The following is a 22,113-nucleotide window of genomic DNA, read 5'->3' on the forward strand; positions in this document are numbered from 1 at the left end:
ACGTAGCTACTATACTGCCTAATCACAAAGTTTAACTTTATCGTTGGTTTGGTTGCGACACAATATGTTCGGTTATCTGCAATTCTTCAAACCAGACTTTTTTCAAGCAGTTTAAGAAGCACAGGTCGTATCTCTGTTGTAGGAAAAGCGAGATATTAACACTGAGTGAGACTCAATATATGAATGAGCAGTTTCGATCGGAAACTGTGTAGAAGTGATACCCTGTGTCCCTCGAGGAGCTTCAATGCAGCAACACCGTGTGAATGGTCCGTCAGCAAACCCTAATCAGTATTGGAAAAGATTGACCATCTTTTCAAGGAGGACTGATAATAAATGAAGATAATTTTCTTGTTCGGGACATCGTTCATTCAGTGATAGATTATCTCATTGATGATGTTACAAACACTTTGTTTGACATTTTCAGGTCTGACCTGGCAGACACAACATTAGATGAATTCAAACGTGAAGTCCGTTGATGGAAACCCAAGTGGAACAGCCTAGATGAAGCGGAGAAACTAGACTTGATACAAGTCCCTCTTCATTAAACAATGTATTTATGGCACAGGAAAACCTATGTAATTAACTTCTGATAACGCCATTACTTATTGCTAAAATCCTGCAATAATTAGTAGATTTGCTATTATAGAGATACATGCAATAAATAAACTTTTATCCAGATTTGTAATAATATATGCTCATCTTACTGTGCAATTGCAACAGAGCGACTAACAGAATTATGCGTTTTGCATGCAATGACATTGGCTAAGTTATGGTTTGTTTCTCTGTACGTAAGGACCCTGGTAAGGACCGAAGACTTCAGAATAGAAGCGCGACGCTGACCTGAATTATACTCATATTTCACTGGATTTCATTTCGAGTATACTAGAGTAAATATTCTAGCTCTCTTTATACATTATTCAATATAATGATCCATTTTTTAGAATTTTTCTAGGGTTAAATTTAAAAAATACAATAAGCTCTTGTACGTCTGATATACCTTTCCGCTTTTCCCAAATTAATCTTGTCACCGTGCATGTCAGTTTTGCATTCTTAATATAATATGTTTTATGCGTTTAATTTGTCAAGAATTGTAACTATTTTGGTTACTCCAGCAATGATAGAGTTTGTCTGGCAAGCTATATTTTCTGACTTGTTGGGGTATGGAGGAACGGAATTCCAACCTCTTACGTTGTAGGAGTATATTTTGGTGAACCAGTATATGCATGTTATTTTCATCACTTCCATTATTCATCATTTAGCGTATATTAGTATATAGAGACCACAAAATGGTAATCTCGACATGATGTTTTGTCTCCAATTAACGAAAATTCCGGGGCTTCGTCTCTTTGGGTCCCACTACGACCCACCGGGGGCCTTAACCGGCCCCAGACCCCTTGCCGTGATGAGCCTCCACATACATCAATCCCTGGCTACGCCCCTGAATAAAATCTATATCAAACAGTTATATGTTGTGTACACCCGGCACAATGGACCTATGATTAAGTTACCATTGAAGTTTTTTTTCGGAAAATTTCAATTCACGGCCTTGGCTTTGTTTAAAATTTGAACAAAAGTATGATTTACTGTCAATGGATAAGATGATTAAGAATTTTGTGTCGGAGAAAAATATTACTGTAACAGTACTAGCTATGGCTATAATTACTATAAATCACACTTCGTCTTCTCGGGAAAGCCTGAACAGTATACTAAGCGATCTTTGAAGCATCGATACCAGATTGTTCCTTTTTTCGTCATTACTATCGTTGATACTTAATTCCACACTTAGTCTGTTCTCTCTAATGTGACTCAATGACGTTATTATTCTCTGTACGGTATTTTACAGTAGTTAATTACACTGTCATCATTTGAGGACGTTGAAATTTCACAGATATGTTTCCTTTCTGTTGAAGTCTTAAAATAAATTCTTGTAACGATGCTATTTCTTTGCATGATTTATTGATATGTTATATCAACTTCAAGAGCATGCAAATGTTCCGGCGTTTTTAAATATATACAGGCCTAGGGTTTGGAAGGCAGGGGCCATGGGCCATTTGCTCTTCTGACAGAAAATGCATGGACCCTTAAAATTTTGAAAATCTTTGAAAAAAAAAGATAGTTTCCTTCCCGACAACTGTATATAGTTGTCCATTTTTAAGGTGATTTTTAATATCGTAATCAAATTTCGGATAAGTTTCTACCATTTCGGCTTTAATTACTTTATTTACATCGCATATACTTTGTTGAATTGAATGATATCGCCAAAGTGTGAATAGTGTTTTGTTGAGACCCATTTGTGAATCGTGTCGGGGAGCTACATTATTCTGGCTATACAATTACTACTCCAGCAATGCTAGAGGTTGTCTGGCAAGCTATTTTCTGACTTGGTGCCGTCCTAAACTGGAAGTACGGAATTCCAACCTCTTAAGTTGTAGGAGTATACAATTACCATATTTTTTTGTTACGTCTTGTTTTCCTCATCTCCAGCTTTTATAATATATTGTAATATATTTTATTGTGTATGGATTTTATCCCATCGTCATGGAAGCCGATTAGGGTCACTGTTTTATGTTTATTTTTCCGACGCAGTCGGTATAGTTTCGCTTTTTACCCTTTGACCTTAAAGACGCTCTTCCATGGAAACGCAAGTCACCTGATCGAAATTCTGTTTTCCGATTGGCCAAATACTGATAACTTAGTGGCGTTCGAAAAAAAATGTATTGGAAATGAAATTGCGTGCCATGTGTTATTTCCTGAATGAAATATAGATAATTATAAGTAAAAAGAACAAATTTTACTGCGTCGGCTATCATTTTTAAAAGATAGTACTTGTTTTTAATTGTCGACATTTAAGTTGAAATTACGCGTACCGAATAGAACCTTAATTGTAACTAAAATCAGCTCAACGTGACCTGAAATACTTTCAGCATTGAAAAGGGATACCTGAAGGTGATGATACTTCATGAAATTTGCTTAATCAAAGGCCTGTGTAGGTGCAATATTTCAGGTCAGTCTGGCCAAATAAAAACAGAATAAGATAAAAAAAACCAAAAAAAAACCAATTAAATCTTTTATTAAAACACCTATAAATCAATTTAAAGTTCTCTTCAATTCTTTTGATTTGGTATGATAGCACTCAATATATATAATTTTATCTCTGTCTAAAAGATACAAAATCCACTTGTATACACAAAACTTACAAAATATATATACATAACAATGGGCATAGTCTTTTGCACAAATTGGATACAAAATCGTAGTTGAATTGTGCAAAAAAATTTCCATGTAATGCTTTTGCGCCAAATACAAATAAGGAAATTAAATGCCAAAAAGGTAAAAATCTAAAGAATAATACAAGCAACAACATATATGAAGCTGAGAAGTAACTAGTGCACCAGCAGTTCATATGAGAAAAATTACTGAGAAGGAAGCTTTCCTCATTGAGAAATACAATCTGTTGTTGTCTGGAGAACTCACTAGGCGACAATTTGTGCATACTTTTAGATACAAATTTCAGCCGTTGATAAAGTGAAAATAGTTTAATCTTTTATCTGTATGCTATTTTACAATAACTTTTTTTAATATGAACATTAATTCAGCCAGGAAAACCTGATTGTCCAAAGCCTGGAAAAAGGAGGAGGGTCTAAATTTACATTATTTAACAAAAATAAAAGTCTTAAATGTCTTATAATTATACTTGCCAAAGAGATGAACAACCAATTACAAAGAGATTTTCTTTAAATGGTGAATAACATACAATAACCATACCACACATCTAATGTAGCACTAAAATAATATCAAATATAAATTTACCTGAATTCTGGTGCAAAAGGATCACTAATTTAATGGTACATTTTAACTACGAAAATCAAAAAGTGAACTCGTGCAAAAGAAAAACACCCATAACAATAATGAAAATAATGCCCTATTGCACATTGCTAATGACCTTGACAACTATGAACATTTTCAGATAAACAATCTCTATCTATAATGATAATATACATTTTACATGTATTAAAGAACACCATCATTCTACAATTTGCCTTTTAATGTGACTGTTGTATTTACTGGGACACAGCAAAATCAGATTAAAATATGACCATCACCTTCTCATACCAATATGACCTTATCCACTGTAATGTTTATGTCATTTTTTTAAAATGAAACAAATTTAAATGATACAAGGAAAACAAAGTTTCTTACATCAAATGCACACTGTTGTAGTATAAAAAAAGGGAGACAATCATCCACCAAGTCAACCAACGAAGAAGTACAGATCAATATAGGATAGAGGAAATCCATTATTTTGCCCTACATGTTGATTTTATTTTGAATTATCTAACCACCTTCAAGTGTCCTATTAAATGTCTATTAATACAGAATCTTCAATTTTCTCCTATATTTAAATTAATAAAAACAAGCAGAAAGTATGAGAAACAAGTAGACTGTATAAGTTCAATAAGTCATGTATTTCCATGGCATGGACAATGATTTTTCAAATGAATTGTCCTAGTTGAAGATGCCTGAATGTGCAGAGAAAATAATAATAGAATGTTTTAAAAAGATTGGTGTTGCCTCCCTTTAATTGAAAATTTTTTCAACCAAAGTCTTGCTTTTAGTCATTTTTTCTCAAGATGTAATCATCACTTGTTTGATAGTTCTGTTACACATGTTACACGACCAAAAAAATGTAAATTCTCAAAACATTTTTTCACTATACTATCATTATACTAAGATTATTATGAAAAATAACAGATTAAATAGTGATCAAAAGAATGTACACGATTAAGTTTTAGAATTTTGACATTTCACTTCCTGTTTCATCCTGACATGGAATGATGGGTGAAGTATGTGTGAATTCTTTGAGCTCCTCGGTCTGTGTGCTGTTTTCTCATCATGATCTTGGTATGGTTTAATTTGCCATTGAGAAGAACATAATCACCTCATTATATAGCTGTTTGGTGCAAACAAAGACTTAAAAACTTTAATAAATCCCTCAAATAACACTCCCACTTTGGCAAAGTTACTTGTCAGGAAGCCTAAAAAATAGAAAATTTACATTAAAATAACTCAAATTGACATTAATTCAAAATCATACCCTTTACTTCAAAAAATGATCAACATTAGATTTTCCAGATATCAGTGACTTCTGTAAATTTATAAATGAATGAAATAGACTATCTACTTTAGTGACATTAAATTGTAAAATTTTTAATTGATGTTTTATAATTTACTGCAATATATATCATTAAAATGCATTTTATTTATTTTCTATAACATTGCTTTTGATATTTAGATAATAAGCATAAGATGAATGATGACATTTCTTAATCAAAAATACCTTATCTGAAGTACTCAAGCTTAAGATCCTCATGTGCTTAAGACTAATTAAAACAGCTTTTAGCTTTATGACTAATCAAAAAGACATATGCAGACAGTGATTTTGAAGTAAAGTAGAAGATATTTTCTGTAATCTAATGTTGTACAAAAAATAATGAAATTTGCTGCAGTAAATTTTATTAGTAGGAAAAGATGATTGATAGGATAATTCATTAGAAAGAGTGAATAACCAAAATATGATCACGAGTGCCAAAGAACGCCTAGATATAACAAGTGTATGGAACTTGTTCCGTGCACGAGTTAAGTCTTAATGCGTTCCTGGCTCGAGTGATCATATTCTGGTTATCCACGATAACCAATTGATTATCCTATTTATTATATAGATTTCCTCCATTATTCATTGTTATTTTCAACATAAATTTAAAATTTTGTGAACAGCAGATTGATATTTTCAAGTTTTGGCGGAGAAAGCGTGAGAGTGAAATTGCCAAATTTATTTCACAGTGTGAATTATCGAAAAAATTACACTGGGAACATTCGGTAAATCACTGCTATCTATATAATAATTAAGAAGAATTACTTGTAGAAATACTACTTCAGCAATACTCAACTGAAAAATATCACCAGTTAAAATATTTATTATGTTCATATTTGTTTACAATAGAACTGTAGGTGTACATCTTTGATAGGTACACTCCAAAACATAAAGTGACAAGAATGGCTAGGTTCAGCCATGGAAGTATTATACAGCCATGGTTCAACATACTAAAAATGTAGGAAAGTAGTTGTCTAATCTGTCCATTGGTACACATCTTCAATATTTATTTCAACAAAAGGCAACATATGAATAATGATAAAACTTTTCTTAAGTGACAGGTTAAACAACATACATGTATGTACACCAGAATATGCTGGACATACAGTGTAGAGGGGCTTCTGGACCTATATTCATCATTGGTGAAACAGATAAAATGACTTGGCAACTCAATACCGGCTATTCCAGGAATAAGTGTATGGGAGGGTTGGACCGTACATTTTTTTTATACCCCACCACCTATAGAATTAAAATTAAATGTTCATAACAAAGTATTACTATGTATGCCTTGACATACCCCCATCCATTCAATTTTTAGAAGATGCTATCCAACCCCCTTATACATTTTTTCCTGGAATAGCCTAATGAAAATTATATTCTTCTAGTGTTTTTGCTTGTAGGAGAATATTCACAAAAATGTATTGCATTAAGTAGCAGTCTTAATAAAAACAGAAAGTGGGTGACTCACATACGTAAAAAAAACAAAAAAACACACAATTCACTTTTATTTCTAATTCAGAAACACTTGCAGATCAGCCAGTCTTAGTTGGTCATTCTGTTGTTTCATTTGGCAAGAGTTATCTTTCTTGATTTGGTTTGAATTAGTAGGTTTTAGTGGGAGATGAGAGTAAGGTTTTCTCATAATATATAGATCTGAATAAAGAAAGTATTATGGTTATGTAAAGATATAGCATGTGTAGACCAAAAGAGCTCTTATTGGTCATTTGGTTTTTCATATGGACTGGTAAGTAAATCATGTTACATATTTACCTCTTTGATGACCAAAAGATATGAGATACAAACAAACTGCGATTATGGTGAATTTCACTAGACTAAAGCTGTAAACTGGTGCACTTCCGAACAGAGCAAACTTGACTTTTTTTATAACACTGAGTAACCAGGAATCTGGAACAAAACATGTCAATTGTTACGAAAGTTATATTTATTGAAATAGTGGTATACTTTGAAAACTAACAAAAACTAATGTAATCCAACTGAAACTTTGGGTCATTTTTAAATTCACTGAAAATCAATCTGTTTGTTTTTCATTATGTTACCAGGTCACTTTCTCAGATAATCAGTAATGCATTTATAATTAATTTATACAAATACTTCCATATAAATATATTTTTTATTTTATCATTGATTAGTTTTATTTCTGTATACAAATCATTTGTTATTTATTTTTATTTCATTTCAATAAGATTTTGATTTTTATTCTGGGAGAATTGACTTGTTTAATTGTGAATTTTACATTTGCTTTTCAAATAATTAACATGTTTTATTTAATTTTCAGAATAAGTTCAGGTTTTGTTTCTGGTTATAATTAAGTTCATACTTTATTATGTTCAAGTGGAGATCATTATTTTTGTTTTTCTTGTGGGAAAACTTGTCATTTGTTAATAAATTAAGTATTTTTAATATTGAGCACCAAAGTAACATTAACTTGAATTTTCTCTGTTTTCTCGTAAGTAGCTTTACCTTGTTTTTAAGTAAGCATTATCATTAAGTTCTAAATTGAGGTCATTTATTGTGATTTTTTTTCTTTTTAATGTAAATTTTGATTAAGTTGATTTAAATTTTCAAACTTAAAATTATAAGATTAAACTTTTGATTTTTATTCAAATATATTTGTTCTTAACTTTTATTTTTCAGTCTTAGGTAATAAATTATAAAGCTGTTTCAATTATGTAATTTATTTTAATTTTTAGCTTAAAAGAGAAGAGTTATTACCCTTAAATTCCTATTGTTTTTAGATTCTAAATTTAAGTTCAATAAAACTGCTTAGATACTATGTATAGAGATACTGACTGCTGAATCCAAAGAATAAACACTGTTTTTATAAATCTCTCAATTTGTTTACACTAAATTATCAGAAATTAAAGCCATCAGGCAATTGGGAAAGTCATTAGACCCCTGGTCAACATATGTTACATATGTATGTGCTACCAGAGTGAATTTATTCCTTTTATAAATGATAAAATATTTTGTATAGCTTTAAAATATCTATACTTTACATTGACAAAATGAACATTTTATTTTAAAAAAGGATTTGCTAATTCCTATTCGTCACCTTTCACAACTGTAGCTTTTTGTTTGCTGATAATTTCTCTTGTTAGTCTTCCAGTATCAATATTTTGAGCTGAGGTTCCAACTTGAGTTGTTGTTTCCACATATTCTGTACACATTCTCTTTCTCTGTGACGAACTTAACCCTGGACATGCATCCAAGAATGAGTCTATACGATTTCTTTCATTTCTTGGTAATAAAATGTTGACAATGTATATTTCTACTAATGAAACATAGTTAACATCACTGAAATTTTTTGCAGCTTTCAACCAAATACTAGCAATAACATAACACTGTGAGTACTCTCCAACTTTGGCATGAAGAAGTATGCTGTAAAAATATATAAAACACATTTCACGCACATTTTCAATATGCTTACTGTATATACTTGAGTATAAGTCGATTGACATTTAAGTTGGAACCCCCTTTTCAGTCCAAAATTTCTGTAACCTAGCCTTGACCAGCTTATAAGTTGGTAGTTATGCCATTAAGGACACATAAAGTGAAAATATTACAGTACCTAAAACGTTAATGATAAGTTATAGATGAAATCATTGAAACATTAATATGTATACATGTACAAACTAATTATTAGCAATTTAGAAATGCATTGGTTGAAATCAAAAACTGAAACTAAAATGAGTGAGACTACAGAATATAACAAGTCAATCTAATTCAAATTAACCCTATCAATTGTTCCATTCAGTCAATGAATGCAGGACATAACAACACTCCATTCATCTTTCTGTTCAGATGACCTTTTTATAATCCTGGGTGTTTTCCCTTTTATTAATGCTTTCAAAAACATGACAAATGAAATTTAATTGGCTGATCAGAAAGGTCATTTGAATTGAAAGTAGAATGGAGTACAAATGTATACAGTTATGTACATAAAATGTACTTCAAAATAAGTATAATTTCTACATGGATATTCACACCAATGGTAATATAAAACATTATTTAAAAGATAATTTTCAATAATTCATTATTTATTACTGTATGTAATACATAAAAAAATCCATGCAGTTTAAGCAAGTTAAATGTACCATAACTGGACAACTCTAAATGGACAATCCTCAATGCTGTTATATACATTCTGTACAAATGGTAGAACTTTCTGCCAATGGTTTAACTCAGCATAGGCTTGAATACCAACAATGCAGAGGGCTTCAACAATGTCTGGATTCCTGAAAGATGGTTTGATTTTAAAATTACATGCATCTAATTGTAGAAATATTGTGAGCAAGCTCACAAAGAGAATACCGCCCACTTCAAATGGACTTCAAATGTAAAACCGTCAATTTTGATTATCTCCCCATGGAATTATCCAACAGTTATAATATTCCTTCATGCACATCTTCATATGATACCCAATCTTCTCATTAAATAATATCAAAATTCCTTGCGCGGTTTCAGGAGGAGTTGTGCTTACGAGGTTTTAACATGTAAAGCCCTTAATATGGATTATCTCCCTTTGGAGTCCTCCGAAAGTAATTCTGTTCCTTCATGCACATCAACATATGATGCCCAACCTTCCTATAAAATAACATCAAAATCCATTGAGTAATCAAGGCACAGTTGTGCTTACAAAGTTTTAACATGTAAAACATTTATTTTGGATAATCTGCCTTTAGACTGCTCTGACAGCAATTATATTCCTTCATGAACATAACATATGATACACAGCCTTCCTATAAAATTTCATCAAAATCCCTTGAGCAGTAAAAGAGGAGTTGCACTTATAAGGTTTTAAGCTGTAAAACCTTTAATTTGGATTATTTCCCTTTAGTAATGATATTCCTTTCTTTTCACCTACATTGATATCCAACCTTCCTATGAATTTTTCTCAAAATCCCTTGAGCAGTTTAGGGGGAGTTGTGCCTAGTAGACAGATGGACGGACAGACAGACTAAAGGATGATTCCTATATGATTCCAGGAAAATAAGGACATTCAATATATTCTTAGCTATCTGCCTTTCATTCACAGGCTAAAATCTAATCAGCACTGGCTTGTTGAGTAAGCATTAAACGTCTCCAGTTTACTATGAACAGTGCTAGTGTACAGTGAGTATATACAGAAATGTAAGTAGTATATCCTATTGTTAGATTAAACAAAATGTAAATGATGGCAGTTATTTTAATAAGAGGTTAATGTTTGTCTCTTTACATGTCACTTTTATGTTTACTAGTATTTCTATTTTTTGATGATTGTTGCATCTTTTTAACAGAATATCAAATGAGTGCAGTGAGAACTTGTTCAAAAAGTGCAATAACTGGTTGTCATGGAAGAAAGTTCAGACACAAGAATTATCATGAAATAACATGAATCATGGCCTGTCTAAATGGTAGTCCATTAATGCTAGAGGTTGTCTGGGAAGCTGTTTTGTAGAATAGAGGAAAGAAATTCCAACCTCTTATCATTATGTTGTAGGAGAAGTTAAACAGACAGAGATTTATTTTTCAACCTCTCCAGAAATCACAAGGTGAACTGATTAATTATGAGCATTTTGTCCGGTTGAAGGAAAATGAGAAACATCCCTTCTACCATATATCTGTAATTAAAGAGATGTGCAGCTGTCGCTTAACAAACCAATTTATTTTGAAATTTCATGGCGGTGTTCGAGAATTACCCACATCACGCAATACTTGCATTATGTATTATCACTAATTACAAAATACTCTAAGAAACAACTGATTTATGTATTAAATTGTGAACAAATTTAAGTTTTAAAATTATGTTAAATAATGTATTTATGGATATTTTCTGTAAATTTCATTTTATTAAAAATTAAAAAAGGGTAATATGTTCATTTATTTTTTCATCTTTTATTTACTTTACATGAACAATGTATACATTGTCAGGATTTTACATTTCACCCTTACATCACCACCTGACAAGGGTGTACATGGTTATACATGAAGATAAGATAACTTAAACTGTGTGACAATATTGTTTTTAAAATCATTATGATATGAAAAATATAGGAATGTATATAAATCTACAAATGTATACATAACAAGGCATGATTTGAATTTGGAATTGTTTTGGAATTGAGAAAATGACCAAAAAAATAATTTGTAAAACTACAATGTAACCCTTACTATGGTATTAGTCATACCGCCAAGACTAAGGGGTAAGGTTAATTGGATAACAATTGGCATGGAAAACTTACTAACCCCCTTAGTCATGACAACATGACTTACCCCCTTAGTAGGGGTAAGTTTTATAAATATTTATTTTACTTTTTTTTCTTAAATCCAAAACAATTTCAAATTCGTTTAATACTTTGTTACATGTTCATTTACTGTACACTTTCATATTTTTTTCTTTAAACATACATTGTATGCATGTACCTAATCTTAAAAAATATTAATATGCATGCTGAAAAAGTTCATTAGCATAAAAAAATTAAAAGGTGTCGCTGAAACATAGTGTGCAAGGAAGCCCAAAATTTTTCATAAGCAAAACATCATTATTCTTATTTTCAATATAAAACTCATAGAATTGGTATGCTTTTAATCTTGATTTCAAGCCAAAAATATATGGTGTAATATCCCTGAACCTGTATCTATATATATAATTTTTGGCAACTATAAAACAGAAAATTTATAAATGAGCTCTTTGATAAAAATCCAAGTAAAACCTGATCTTTGCTTAATGTAAAACAGAGATGGGTCCAATGACTTTCAATGTAATTGACTTTGTGAAATGTATGATTAAATTAAAAAAATGATAACAGCATTTCTAAAAGTAATTGATTATATGAATGATTACATTGGCAAGTAATCATGATTAACATCTGATTACGATGAAAAGTTGTAGCATTGTAAAAAGAGAATATACCTGTTCTTAATGAAATACTGACATATGAAATGTAGAATCCCTATGTAATCAATATTTAGTGTTAATCAGATTGCCCTTTTGACCATTTTAAACCCAGCTAGAACCATTAAATGGGAGGCCAAAAAGGTAATTTAAAACTCAAACTCTTCCATCATGGTCCAAATTATTGACTTGAAGCTGATTTTGTTCTAATAGTACGGCATTTATAGGTCAGAACAATGAACAATGAACTTAATTTGCATTTATTTGAGTTTGTCTAACAGTATGTATTGAAATGAGGCCAGTCTAGGGCTTTTTATAAATCATAAAACATCCATATTTACCTCTATAGTGTACAATACAAGGTCTGATTGTGATGTTGATAGTGTAGGTGATGTAAGAAAAAAAATATCCAAAATGAAATCTTACCTTTGTATTTTTTGTGTGTGGGAAAATACTAAATTGTTATTTGTCAAAATTGCGATGTCCTGTAAGCAAAGGCAGCAATACTGATTTATATTTCAAACTCATTCCTTTTGGTCCAAATTATTGACTTGTAGTCAACATTTTTATGATTATATTTTATTTTAAGAAATGTTCCTAATTTTTGAACAGAGTTACAGGTTATACCAAATTACCTGGTTTGCGACAGTTTACACTTATAAACCATTTCACAGTTTATGAAAAGTGTAAACTGGCCCAAACCAGGATATTGAGTATAACACATTAAAAAATGAGAAACATTCCGTATAGTTTCATTACCACCTGGTGGAAGTCAAAATACTGATAACTGATTCTTATTCAAAACGCTACAATTTTGTAGTTTGGGAGGGATTATTTGAATTGCCAAGTACAGACCAATCAACGTTAATAATGTTAAAGTACCAAGCCCGGTTATACAAAATAACTTGGTTTACACAGGCAAATGTGCCACACATGAGAATCATATGGTTTGCATCATATGATTATCATATAAATCGAGTACCATATGATAATCACATGTTTCAGTTTACATATGATATTCATGTTTTCATGCCAAAATTAACATGTGAATCATATGATAAACATATGACTATCATATGATAAATATCATATGATTGTCTTATGATTACCATATGATTATCATATGAATTGAGCACCATATGATTATCATATGTGGCACATTTTCCTGTGTACCAAAAGAGAGCCAACCAATCAGAAGATTGTTACAAATCAAATTAAATCATTTATTGGTGTATAAAAGAAATCATCTATAGCTGTGCTCTATTCCCATTTATTGAGTTTATTAACCAACAATTACAAAACACTCTTGAAAATATAAGTGAGGAGTATGATTGTATCTTTCTATGTGAGATACAACAAGCAAGTGTGAAATACAACAAACAAGTGCGAGATTCCAAACCTGCCTACTATAAAAATCCTTGTTCCAAGATGGCGCATGTCAGAAAACTATTTTTATCATGACGAAAAGTTTATGTGTGTCTGATGTTGTACATTTATGTTCAAGGATTTCCTAATTTTGTGTGTGCCTAGTGTTGTATGGACCAATATATATCATTCTCTAAATTCTAGTTTGGTGCAGGGATTTTTATGGAATCTTAATGCCTGTCTTTAAAAAAAATTCATTTACTAATAATGCTTAAATGAAGGATTACATGGGGTAACACGAATCACCGGAATGCCCCGTAATCACCGAAATGCCCCTACAAATCACCGGAATGCCCATTGAAATCACCGAAATGCCCCTTCAAATGACTTTACATGATGAATTTCATAAAGATTAATGCTTAATATTTTCATAAATGCATAATTCCTACCATAATTAAATATTTTAATTTTAAAGTGTTGTTTCTCGAAGCGTCAATTAGTTCAAAGAGCGATAACTCTTGGAGATAAAGACTATGTTGCGCAATCTCTAGTAATTACCAGTAATCAGGTGGAAACTCAATATGATTTATACTTCATAGACTTTAATTGATAACTAAATGCTGAAATTAGTTCATAATATTTATTTATTGGTACACAGTCAATAATATGTCAGCAAAGCAGATAGCAAATTCTTACAAAACACAGAATATATGAAGCTACTATTAAAAAAATGTAAGGATTAACACATCATAAAAATATAAATGATAATAAGCATGTAAAATCATTCAGCAACTATTTAAGAAGCGTCTCAGGCATATGACATATAGCTACTATTTTAAATCACATAACATGATTAAAATTCATCTGATTGATAATAAAGACGATAATATAATATATAATATAATACAAACAAACAATAAACTGAAAAAAATAATTTAGATGTCCATGCGAAGAGGTTTAATAGTAACAGTGGAGTCCTACCCATTTCTGGGCATCTCAACAACAAGATACGGCGTACGCACTGTTAATATCAAACAGCTGAACATTCACTTAGCTGAACATTTACTTTGTTTTCGTTTTTTTGAATGTCTTTGTCCTCTCGTTAATTTTTCGTTTGTGCTGACCAATCTTTTTGCCTAGTGACCTGGGCTGAACTACAGTCATTTTACCGTCCGTAGAAGTAACAGTCATTTTGTCTTTGGGAATAAATTGTCTTAAACGCTTGTAGTGTCTGTCACGCTCCTCTGTCGTTTTTGATACCCAAACAGTCCTTGTCACCCCAAAGTGTTCGTAGGTCTTTGCAAGCCTAAACTGTCCTGTGCCAACGATTGCCTTCCTAATGTCTTTAAATTGGGCCTCTATGAGAGTTGTCAGGATGTTGACAAGGTCTAAGAGGGGTTTCGATTTCCAATTTATAGCTTGCTTTAAGATGTGATTGAGAGATTCTGAATTATTGTTAGTCCATGCGTTTTCTACTAACCCGGTACATAATGGTTTGTTGACTTTTTCTTTCAAATTTGATTTCAATTTGTTTTGAAAGTACCTGTGAAATTTGCCTGACAACTCTCTAGATGCGTCTTCTATGTCATCAGATTTTGCGTCGAAGCAGATACTTTCGTCAGCATTAATTAGTCCGTCATTTCCAAAAATCATGTCTAAGATCCTTTGCCTATCGGCCTTGTCAACGCAGTCATCAATCAGCTTCTGCTTTGTATTTTGATATAGATGACGTTTGCAGAGCAGATGTGTAGATTCGGGAAATGCTGTGATAACTGCGTTCACAAGGGCTTGTTCTTCGTCTGACCCAAAAACAAGATTTGATTTGTCTGTCCCTGCTAGTTTTGTACGAAGATGATTGAAGAAATTGCTATATGATTCAAAGTCGCTATTGTCATGTATAAATAATGGGCCTAGAAAAATTGGTGCATCCCCCGTATTGTCAGAAACTACGCTAACTTGCTTGTAGCATGTGGCTGTTACATGCATATCACACAGATTGAAGGTCTTATCAATTCCTAAAATTGATTGGCCTGTACAACACAAGTTTTTAATGTCCGTCATCTGTTCGTCTGTATACAAGATAAGGCATGGTGCCTTACCCTGATCCCTAACAATTGATTTCACGATTGATGTGCCATTTGCAACTAATTTGTCAATCTCGCTTATGTGGTCAGCTATATTTCGCCTATTAACCACATGTCCGTCCTCATTCCGTCTGTCTTTCTTTGAGTCGTTTAATTTTTTGTCATAAACCTGTCGTTTGCTTGTTGGCCCACTTAATTCGTCGTATTTAATGGAGAGTTTGTTATAAACCTCGGTTGGTTTGCCGTTTTTAAGTAAATCGGACATTTCGTTCATAACAAAGGCGGGCGTTCGGACATACTCTGTTTTTCTTTTAGAATTTCCATGAGAAAATGAATGACCTGAAAAAATCATTTGTGTCCACATGAGAGTAACAATCGGTTGTTCAGATACATTTACACTCCTACCAACTACTTTCCTCGTATGAGGTTCTGACACAAACTCTGCTAACAACTGAGGTGGGTAGTATGACCTGATGGGTTTGCCTAGTGCAGCACTTAATGCATACATGTGCATCATACTAGAATATGCGTTAATTTTGAGAGAGTCAATTATAATGTCTTTGTATGTACCGGGCACGATTCTGTTGTCTTTGACAAGGTCGATGTGCTTTCGGTGCGCGGTATCGTAGAACTGTGGATGGGTCAGGATCTCAATGGACGAAAGTAACCTTAACAGTACATGGAAGGACTCAGTCCCAGTTAGAGCTTTTGACACAGATCTGTACATACAGTTACCATCACCTACAGTCTTTGCTGGGAACACACTAGAAAGCAGAACAGGATGATACATCCTTAAAATGTCAACAGACACAGAGTCGATTGTTAAATGAGCTTTATTTATTTCGGTCGGTTCAGGAAGTTTCACACCGTAAGTCTCAAGTAACAAGGATTCAGATGTCGCAGCCGCTTTCACTACACTGGGTTTGCTGTCTAAAACCGCCAAGAGCCTAAAATAAAACAATTGAAATGTATTAAACAGATAATCTCAAAAATCACTTTGAACGAATTTGTAATGATTATATTAACCGTATGGCTCAATTATATGAAGCCATCTTTTGCTAGATATATTTGTTGCATAATGTTGCGTAATGTTCTCCTTACGGTAGGTATTAACACCCCACTGCAAACAGAATGTTGACATCTATTATCTTTCAGGAATCACTAATTCGGTGTTTGTATTGAAAATTTTTATTAAAAAAAACCTAATCTCTCAAAATTTAAAATCAGGAATAATAAACATTTAAATACACGTCTATGAACACATCGCTTTTTTTTTTCTTAAAGTTAAAAATAATTTTTATCACATTATATGCATCGTACAGTCATTCTAATTTGTGATTTTCTGAACTCTACTCATAGAAAATGATTGTTTGCTAAATTGTAACATTAATTAAATACCAATGTATATACATGTTATGCCATTGTGTATACATGATTATATTAACCGTATGGCTCAATTATATGAAGCCATCTTTTGCTAGATATATTTGTTGCATAATGTTGCGTAATGTTCTCCTTACGGTAGGTATTAACACCCCACTGCAAACAGAATGTTGACATCTATTATCTTTAAGGAATCACTAATTCGGTGTTTGTATTGAAAATTTTTATTAAAAAAACCTAATCTCTCAAAATTTAAAATCAGGAATAATAAACATTTAAATACACGTCTATGAACACATCGCTTTTTTTTTTCTTAAAGTTAAAAATAATTTTTATCACATTATATGCATCGTACAGTTATTCTAATTTGTGATTTTCTGAACTCTACTCATAGAAAATGATTGTTGATAATTAGTCGGCTTTGCATCTTGCTCAATCTAAGCCGGGTAATTACCGTTAAACTAATAATTTGACATTTAGCTGAACATAACTCATCAATTATTCATCTAAAATCAGACACTCTGAGTGAATATTACTCATAGCAATTAGAACTGAATAGACTTTATGCTTTAAAGCTATGTACAGTGTAATTCTCCGTGGGGAAAAATTCAGTATGGTACTAATTATGATAGACTTGATAAATAAATATATGAACCCGGATTTAAAAAAAATATATAAATGAAATTTTACCTTTGCAAGGATTTCTGCAGGTCAAACTCGCCATTCACAAAGCAGCATTTGCGGCAGAGGAAGGTCAGCATGGGTTGCGACCATGACTTGAGCTGCACATCGGACATGGGTACACATTGAACATGCAACCATCGGGTGCACAAATTACATTGTATGGTGCCTTCACCACATTCATTTTTGCATTCAGTGCAGGGGTATAACCCAGCCATACTGAATATCAGAATGTGGTATGATTGTAGAACATAAATATATTTAACCTTATATACATTTTTATTTTTTAATGATGAGAAGCGGAAGATCAAATACAAGTTTAAGATCATAAAAAAAACTAGTGTCAACAATTATTGTCTCTTCATTAGAAATTAACTAATTAAGATTGCATTTTGGTGATAATTATTAAATTCTCAGATCTGATTTATAATTAGCTTGTATAATTATGTAAATGACCCTTGAACGACGAGCGGTAGAACTTATTATCGGCAAGATTAAAAAAAGGGCAATTTTTCAATTGTCCTTTTTTACAAAAAATAAATAAATTATTATTTGTTATACAATTGATTGGCAAATAATTTATTAAACAGATAAAAACTTGCATCGTTTTCTGTATGTAATCGGTTATTATGCAGAGTACATTCATGTTTCAATAAGCGAGAGTTATCTTTCTTTGATGCTAATATTTATTTCTTTCAATAAAAAATCTTCGTGTAAAAATATCAAAATTTTATTATGTAGATATACCTCATAACATCTCATAGAATCAATATTTATAAAATTTTAATAGTTTTACAACAAAATAAGGGGCATTTCGGTGGCATTCCGGTGATTTGTAGGGGCATTTCGGTGATTACGGGTCATTCCGGTGATTCGTAGTACCGGATTACATGTACATGTATGAAAGACAAAAAAATACATTGGTGGGTGCTGGTAAATTCTTAAAGTACAATGTAAATTTTTAAATGGTAATCACGACACATTTTGAAAAGATTGCATGTAGGGTATTCCTCCCAAGATAATTACCCCGACCAAACACTTTAAATTATACCAAACTCTGCAAGCCAGTAACTAAAACATGGGTAAGGTGATTTTTAGCTGCAAAATCGTAGCTCTTGATCTTTTTTTTTATTTTGCGTTCTAGACTTTAAAAAATACAACAACAAAAAAATAATTAGAGCTACGTTTCGCAGCTAGGTGATTTTATGAATATGAAGGATACCCGTTGTCTTCTAACTTTGCATGAACTATCCCGGTTTCACAGGTTCTAATACATCCTTGAAATTCTTTGAAGAGTAGTTTGTCGTATGCACTATCTAAATATTGTTTTGCAGTTGTTGTATATTTAAGATTTTTGCTCTTTTCGCTTTTCATTGGTGTCGAAGTATTTATTTCTTTAGCAGCCATTTTTCAGTCATGTGACTTCATTTACATTCGTACCTTTATACAAACGCCACACTGATATTTATAAATGCGCGTAATTTGTTTTTATAATGATAATTCACACACACACACACACACACACACACACACACACACACACACACACACACACACACACACACACACACACACACACACACACACACACAGAGTGTAAGTAATTGTTTAAAATATTTTTTAGATGTGAAATAACTTTTGATCGAAGAGATGATCCTTGGCTTGTGTTCAGCCCCAAAACCTTGAAATCGAAAAAAAAAAAATGACGCAATTAATGAAGTTTTTTACCGACAGGAAAAGTGGAGGGGGGGACTCCTCATCTCTGACCAATAAATAATTAATAAATGAATTATAATATTAATCAATTAAATATGATAATAAATTAAATATGCCCACTCCTCTAAAGCTGATTAAGAAAAATGCCCACCCTCTCAAGTCATGCCACTAATTTCTATTTTTGTAGATTTCCTGTGCATGAAACCTTTATACACTCTTCTTGTTTAATTGCAGCATATTTAAATGAAATGAATGAGTTGCCATACAAGTTCAATCATCATCATCATAATCATCATCATTTTACCCAGTTTTTGTTTTCATGACATGTTTTGACAATTAGGATTTGAAGTAATGTATTACGATTTTAAGCTGAAAATTTAAATATGACAGATGGAATTTCTGCAAAAGTGGCTAAATCTCCTGCTTTGACAGAGACACGTTAGCATAATTGATTGTCGAATTTTACATGAAATGTCGGGAAGCTGCCGCAAAAAGCACGAGACTTAATATATAACACCTATGCTTTGCTAGATGTTTTTCCTCATAAAATTTCATCTATTGTTTCTATTTTCCATCATAATTATTAAATCTTAAATCCATCACAGGATAGTTCAAGGTGACCAAAGTACGGGAACATCTGATGCTACGAGACAGCAAGAATGAGAAAGTACGGACAGCAAGAGTAGAGGTCAAGACAGGGAGGAAATGGACTACAAGGGAGGCAATCGATGAAGCTGAGTCACTCCTGAGGCACAGTGAGATAGTGGGAAGAGTGGCAATCGGAAGGCAGGGACTTGATGTCACAACAACAGACAAATGGAGAACAGCATCAGCAGAAGAAAAGAAATTTGGTGCAGAGAGAAGTGCAGACAATGGAGTAAGACGCAGGTATGGTGAAGACAGTCGGAATGAAGAAACAGGGAACCTGGCTAAACTGGGAAGGCGCAAGACATGTGAAGTTAGGATGGAACGATATATTGAAGATGTTACCTTCTAGACTGACGGCAGTTTAAGCTGAAATCAGTGTATGACGTCCTTCCAAGTCCTACTAACCTTGCAACTTGGGGACTGACAGAAAATCCGAAGTGTGTATTATGTGGAAAGCCAGCAAATTTAGAACACATACTATCAGCATGCTCATGCAGAAGTGTTAAAAGATGGAAGGCACACTTGGAGACTCGACAAAGTACTAGCAGTGTTGGCTGACACTTTAGAGAGAAATGTAAAGAAGCCGAGGAAAACCAAAGAAATTTGTCAACTTTGTGAAGGAACGGGAGACAGGACACAGAGCTGGTTTTGAAGGAAATGATCTATCAGGGACAGCAACAGATTGGCAGATGAGGGTAGACCTTAGACAGAGAATGGAGTTTCCAATAGAAATAGCAGTTACAAACAAGAGGCCCGATATTGTCATCTGGTCGATGTGCCATGGGAAGACAGAATTGAAGATGCATATGAGAGGAAGAAGCTGAAGTACCAAGAGCTGTTGAAGGACTGTCAACAGAAAGGATATGGAAGATCTGGTTCTTTGCTGTAGAAGCGGGTTGCAGAGGTTTTGTTGGACATGATATGATGTATGTGTAGAGAGCCAGAGACAGCATCTATGCGATTGTGGAGATGGAGGGCAGACAAATGGGAGACCAGTTACTGAGATGAAAAGCCAAGTGGTTCCGGGCTGGGACTTGATCACCCAAGTCGGAACATCTCTGGGGTTGTAGGGACAGCGCCGAAACAGCCGAGGAAAGAGGATCCACGTGAAGGCGGAGCCACGCATCATTCCACCAAAATGTATACAGGTACATGTAATAATAATTTCCTTCGAACAGGATTTGCTCTTCGGAAAGAACTTGCAACTGTAACTTGACGCAAAAAACGACCCATTTTTTGTAATTCTCTTTATAAAAATGATTCCCCATTTATCATTTTCTACATACAAAAGACCCCCCTTAATAGTTATGCAAAAATAACTCCTCAGAAATGAGGAGCCACCCCTGCTGGTAAAAAAAAATGATAAGTCCCTAATGTAAACGAGAGAGGGGATGTTTGAAAATTTCGCAACATTTTATTTGGCAATGTTGTTAATATTTAAAAAAAAAAGAGAGAATTACTCATCACCAAGTTGCCTTCTTTTTTTAAAAATAAAATTGTATTAACCTTGGCGGACAAAGAATCATTCAAATATTAATGGATACTAAGAACAAAAAAGTGTGAAATTGCTATTATCATTATTGAAAACAAAAATAGACCACCAAATGTAAATCATCCTCCAAGTCAGGGTTTTGAGTCCACCCTCGCTCCCTCAACAAAAATAAACGTACGCCGCTTCTGTCTCTCCTTGGACATCTTCTGTAAGCTTCCCGACGAGTGGTTACGTTTGCTCATATTCAACTCAATGGTACGTCGCTTTGTGCGTAATCTTGGGGCTACCCCAGTGACTGCGCCTTCCCCACTCTGGTGCCCAGTAATCTTGGGTCTACCACAGTGACTGCGCCTTCCCCCTCTTATGCCCAGTAATCTTTGGTCTACCACAGTGACTGCGCCTTCCACTCTGGTGCCCAGTAATCTTGGGTCTACCACTGACTGCGCCTTCCCCCCTCTGGTGCCCAGTAATCTTGGGTCTACCACAGTGACTGCGCCCTCTGGTGCCCAGAAAAGTGGTGTTTTAGAGCTTCTCAAGACGTGCCCAATCCATTTCTACCTTCTTCTGATAATGTTGCTCATGTTTTCTTGTTGCTTTTTTCGTGCAATTATTTCTAAAACTCTTTTTTCTGATACTTTGAAATTTAATCTTACCAAAGTTTGAAAATAAATGATCTTTATACAGTTATGTGCACACA

General features: G+C 33.1%; 2 protein-coding genes across 3 annotated transcripts; both read right to left on the reverse strand.

The window, feature by feature from the left end:
- Positions 1-3,054: 3,054 nt before the first annotated feature.
- Positions 3,055-18,987, reverse strand: LOC148627507 (peroxisome assembly protein 26-like). Of its 2 annotated transcripts, none has more exons than XM_088574144.1 (5): positions 18,798-18,987; positions 9,268-9,408; positions 8,226-8,551; positions 6,923-7,057; positions 3,055-5,036 (listed from the first exon to the last, which is right to left on the reverse strand). In XM_088574144.1, exons 1-5 carry the CDS (start codon positions 18,965-18,967, stop codon positions 4,936-4,938), a joined length of 873 nt encoding a protein of 290 aa, XP_088430270.1. In that variant the 5' UTR covers positions 18,968-18,987; the 3' UTR covers positions 3,055-4,935. The 2 variants fall into 2 exon arrangements, with proteins under 2 accessions (XP_088430270.1, XP_088430268.1); XM_088574142.1 differs by having other exon boundaries at positions 18,783-18,987.
- On the reverse strand, positions 14,333-17,945 carry LOC148627508 (uncharacterized). Its single transcript, XM_088574135.1, has 2 exons — positions 17,570-17,945; positions 14,333-16,443 (listed from the first exon to the last, which is right to left on the reverse strand). The coding sequence occupies exons 1-2, from the start codon at positions 17,887-17,889 to the stop codon at positions 14,475-14,477; spliced, it is 2,289 nt and encodes a 762-aa protein (XP_088430261.1). The 5' UTR covers positions 17,890-17,945; the 3' UTR covers positions 14,333-14,474.
- Positions 18,988-22,113: the final 3,126 nt, after the last annotated feature.

Source organism: Perna viridis, chromosome 1 (genome assembly GCF_037379345.1).
Source record: "Perna viridis isolate PV_CMFRI_1.1 ecotype Kerala chromosome 1, ASM3737934v1, whole genome shotgun sequence".
In the NCBI taxonomy this organism is placed as follows: domain Eukaryota; kingdom Metazoa; phylum Mollusca; class Bivalvia; order Mytilida; family Mytilidae; genus Perna; species Perna viridis.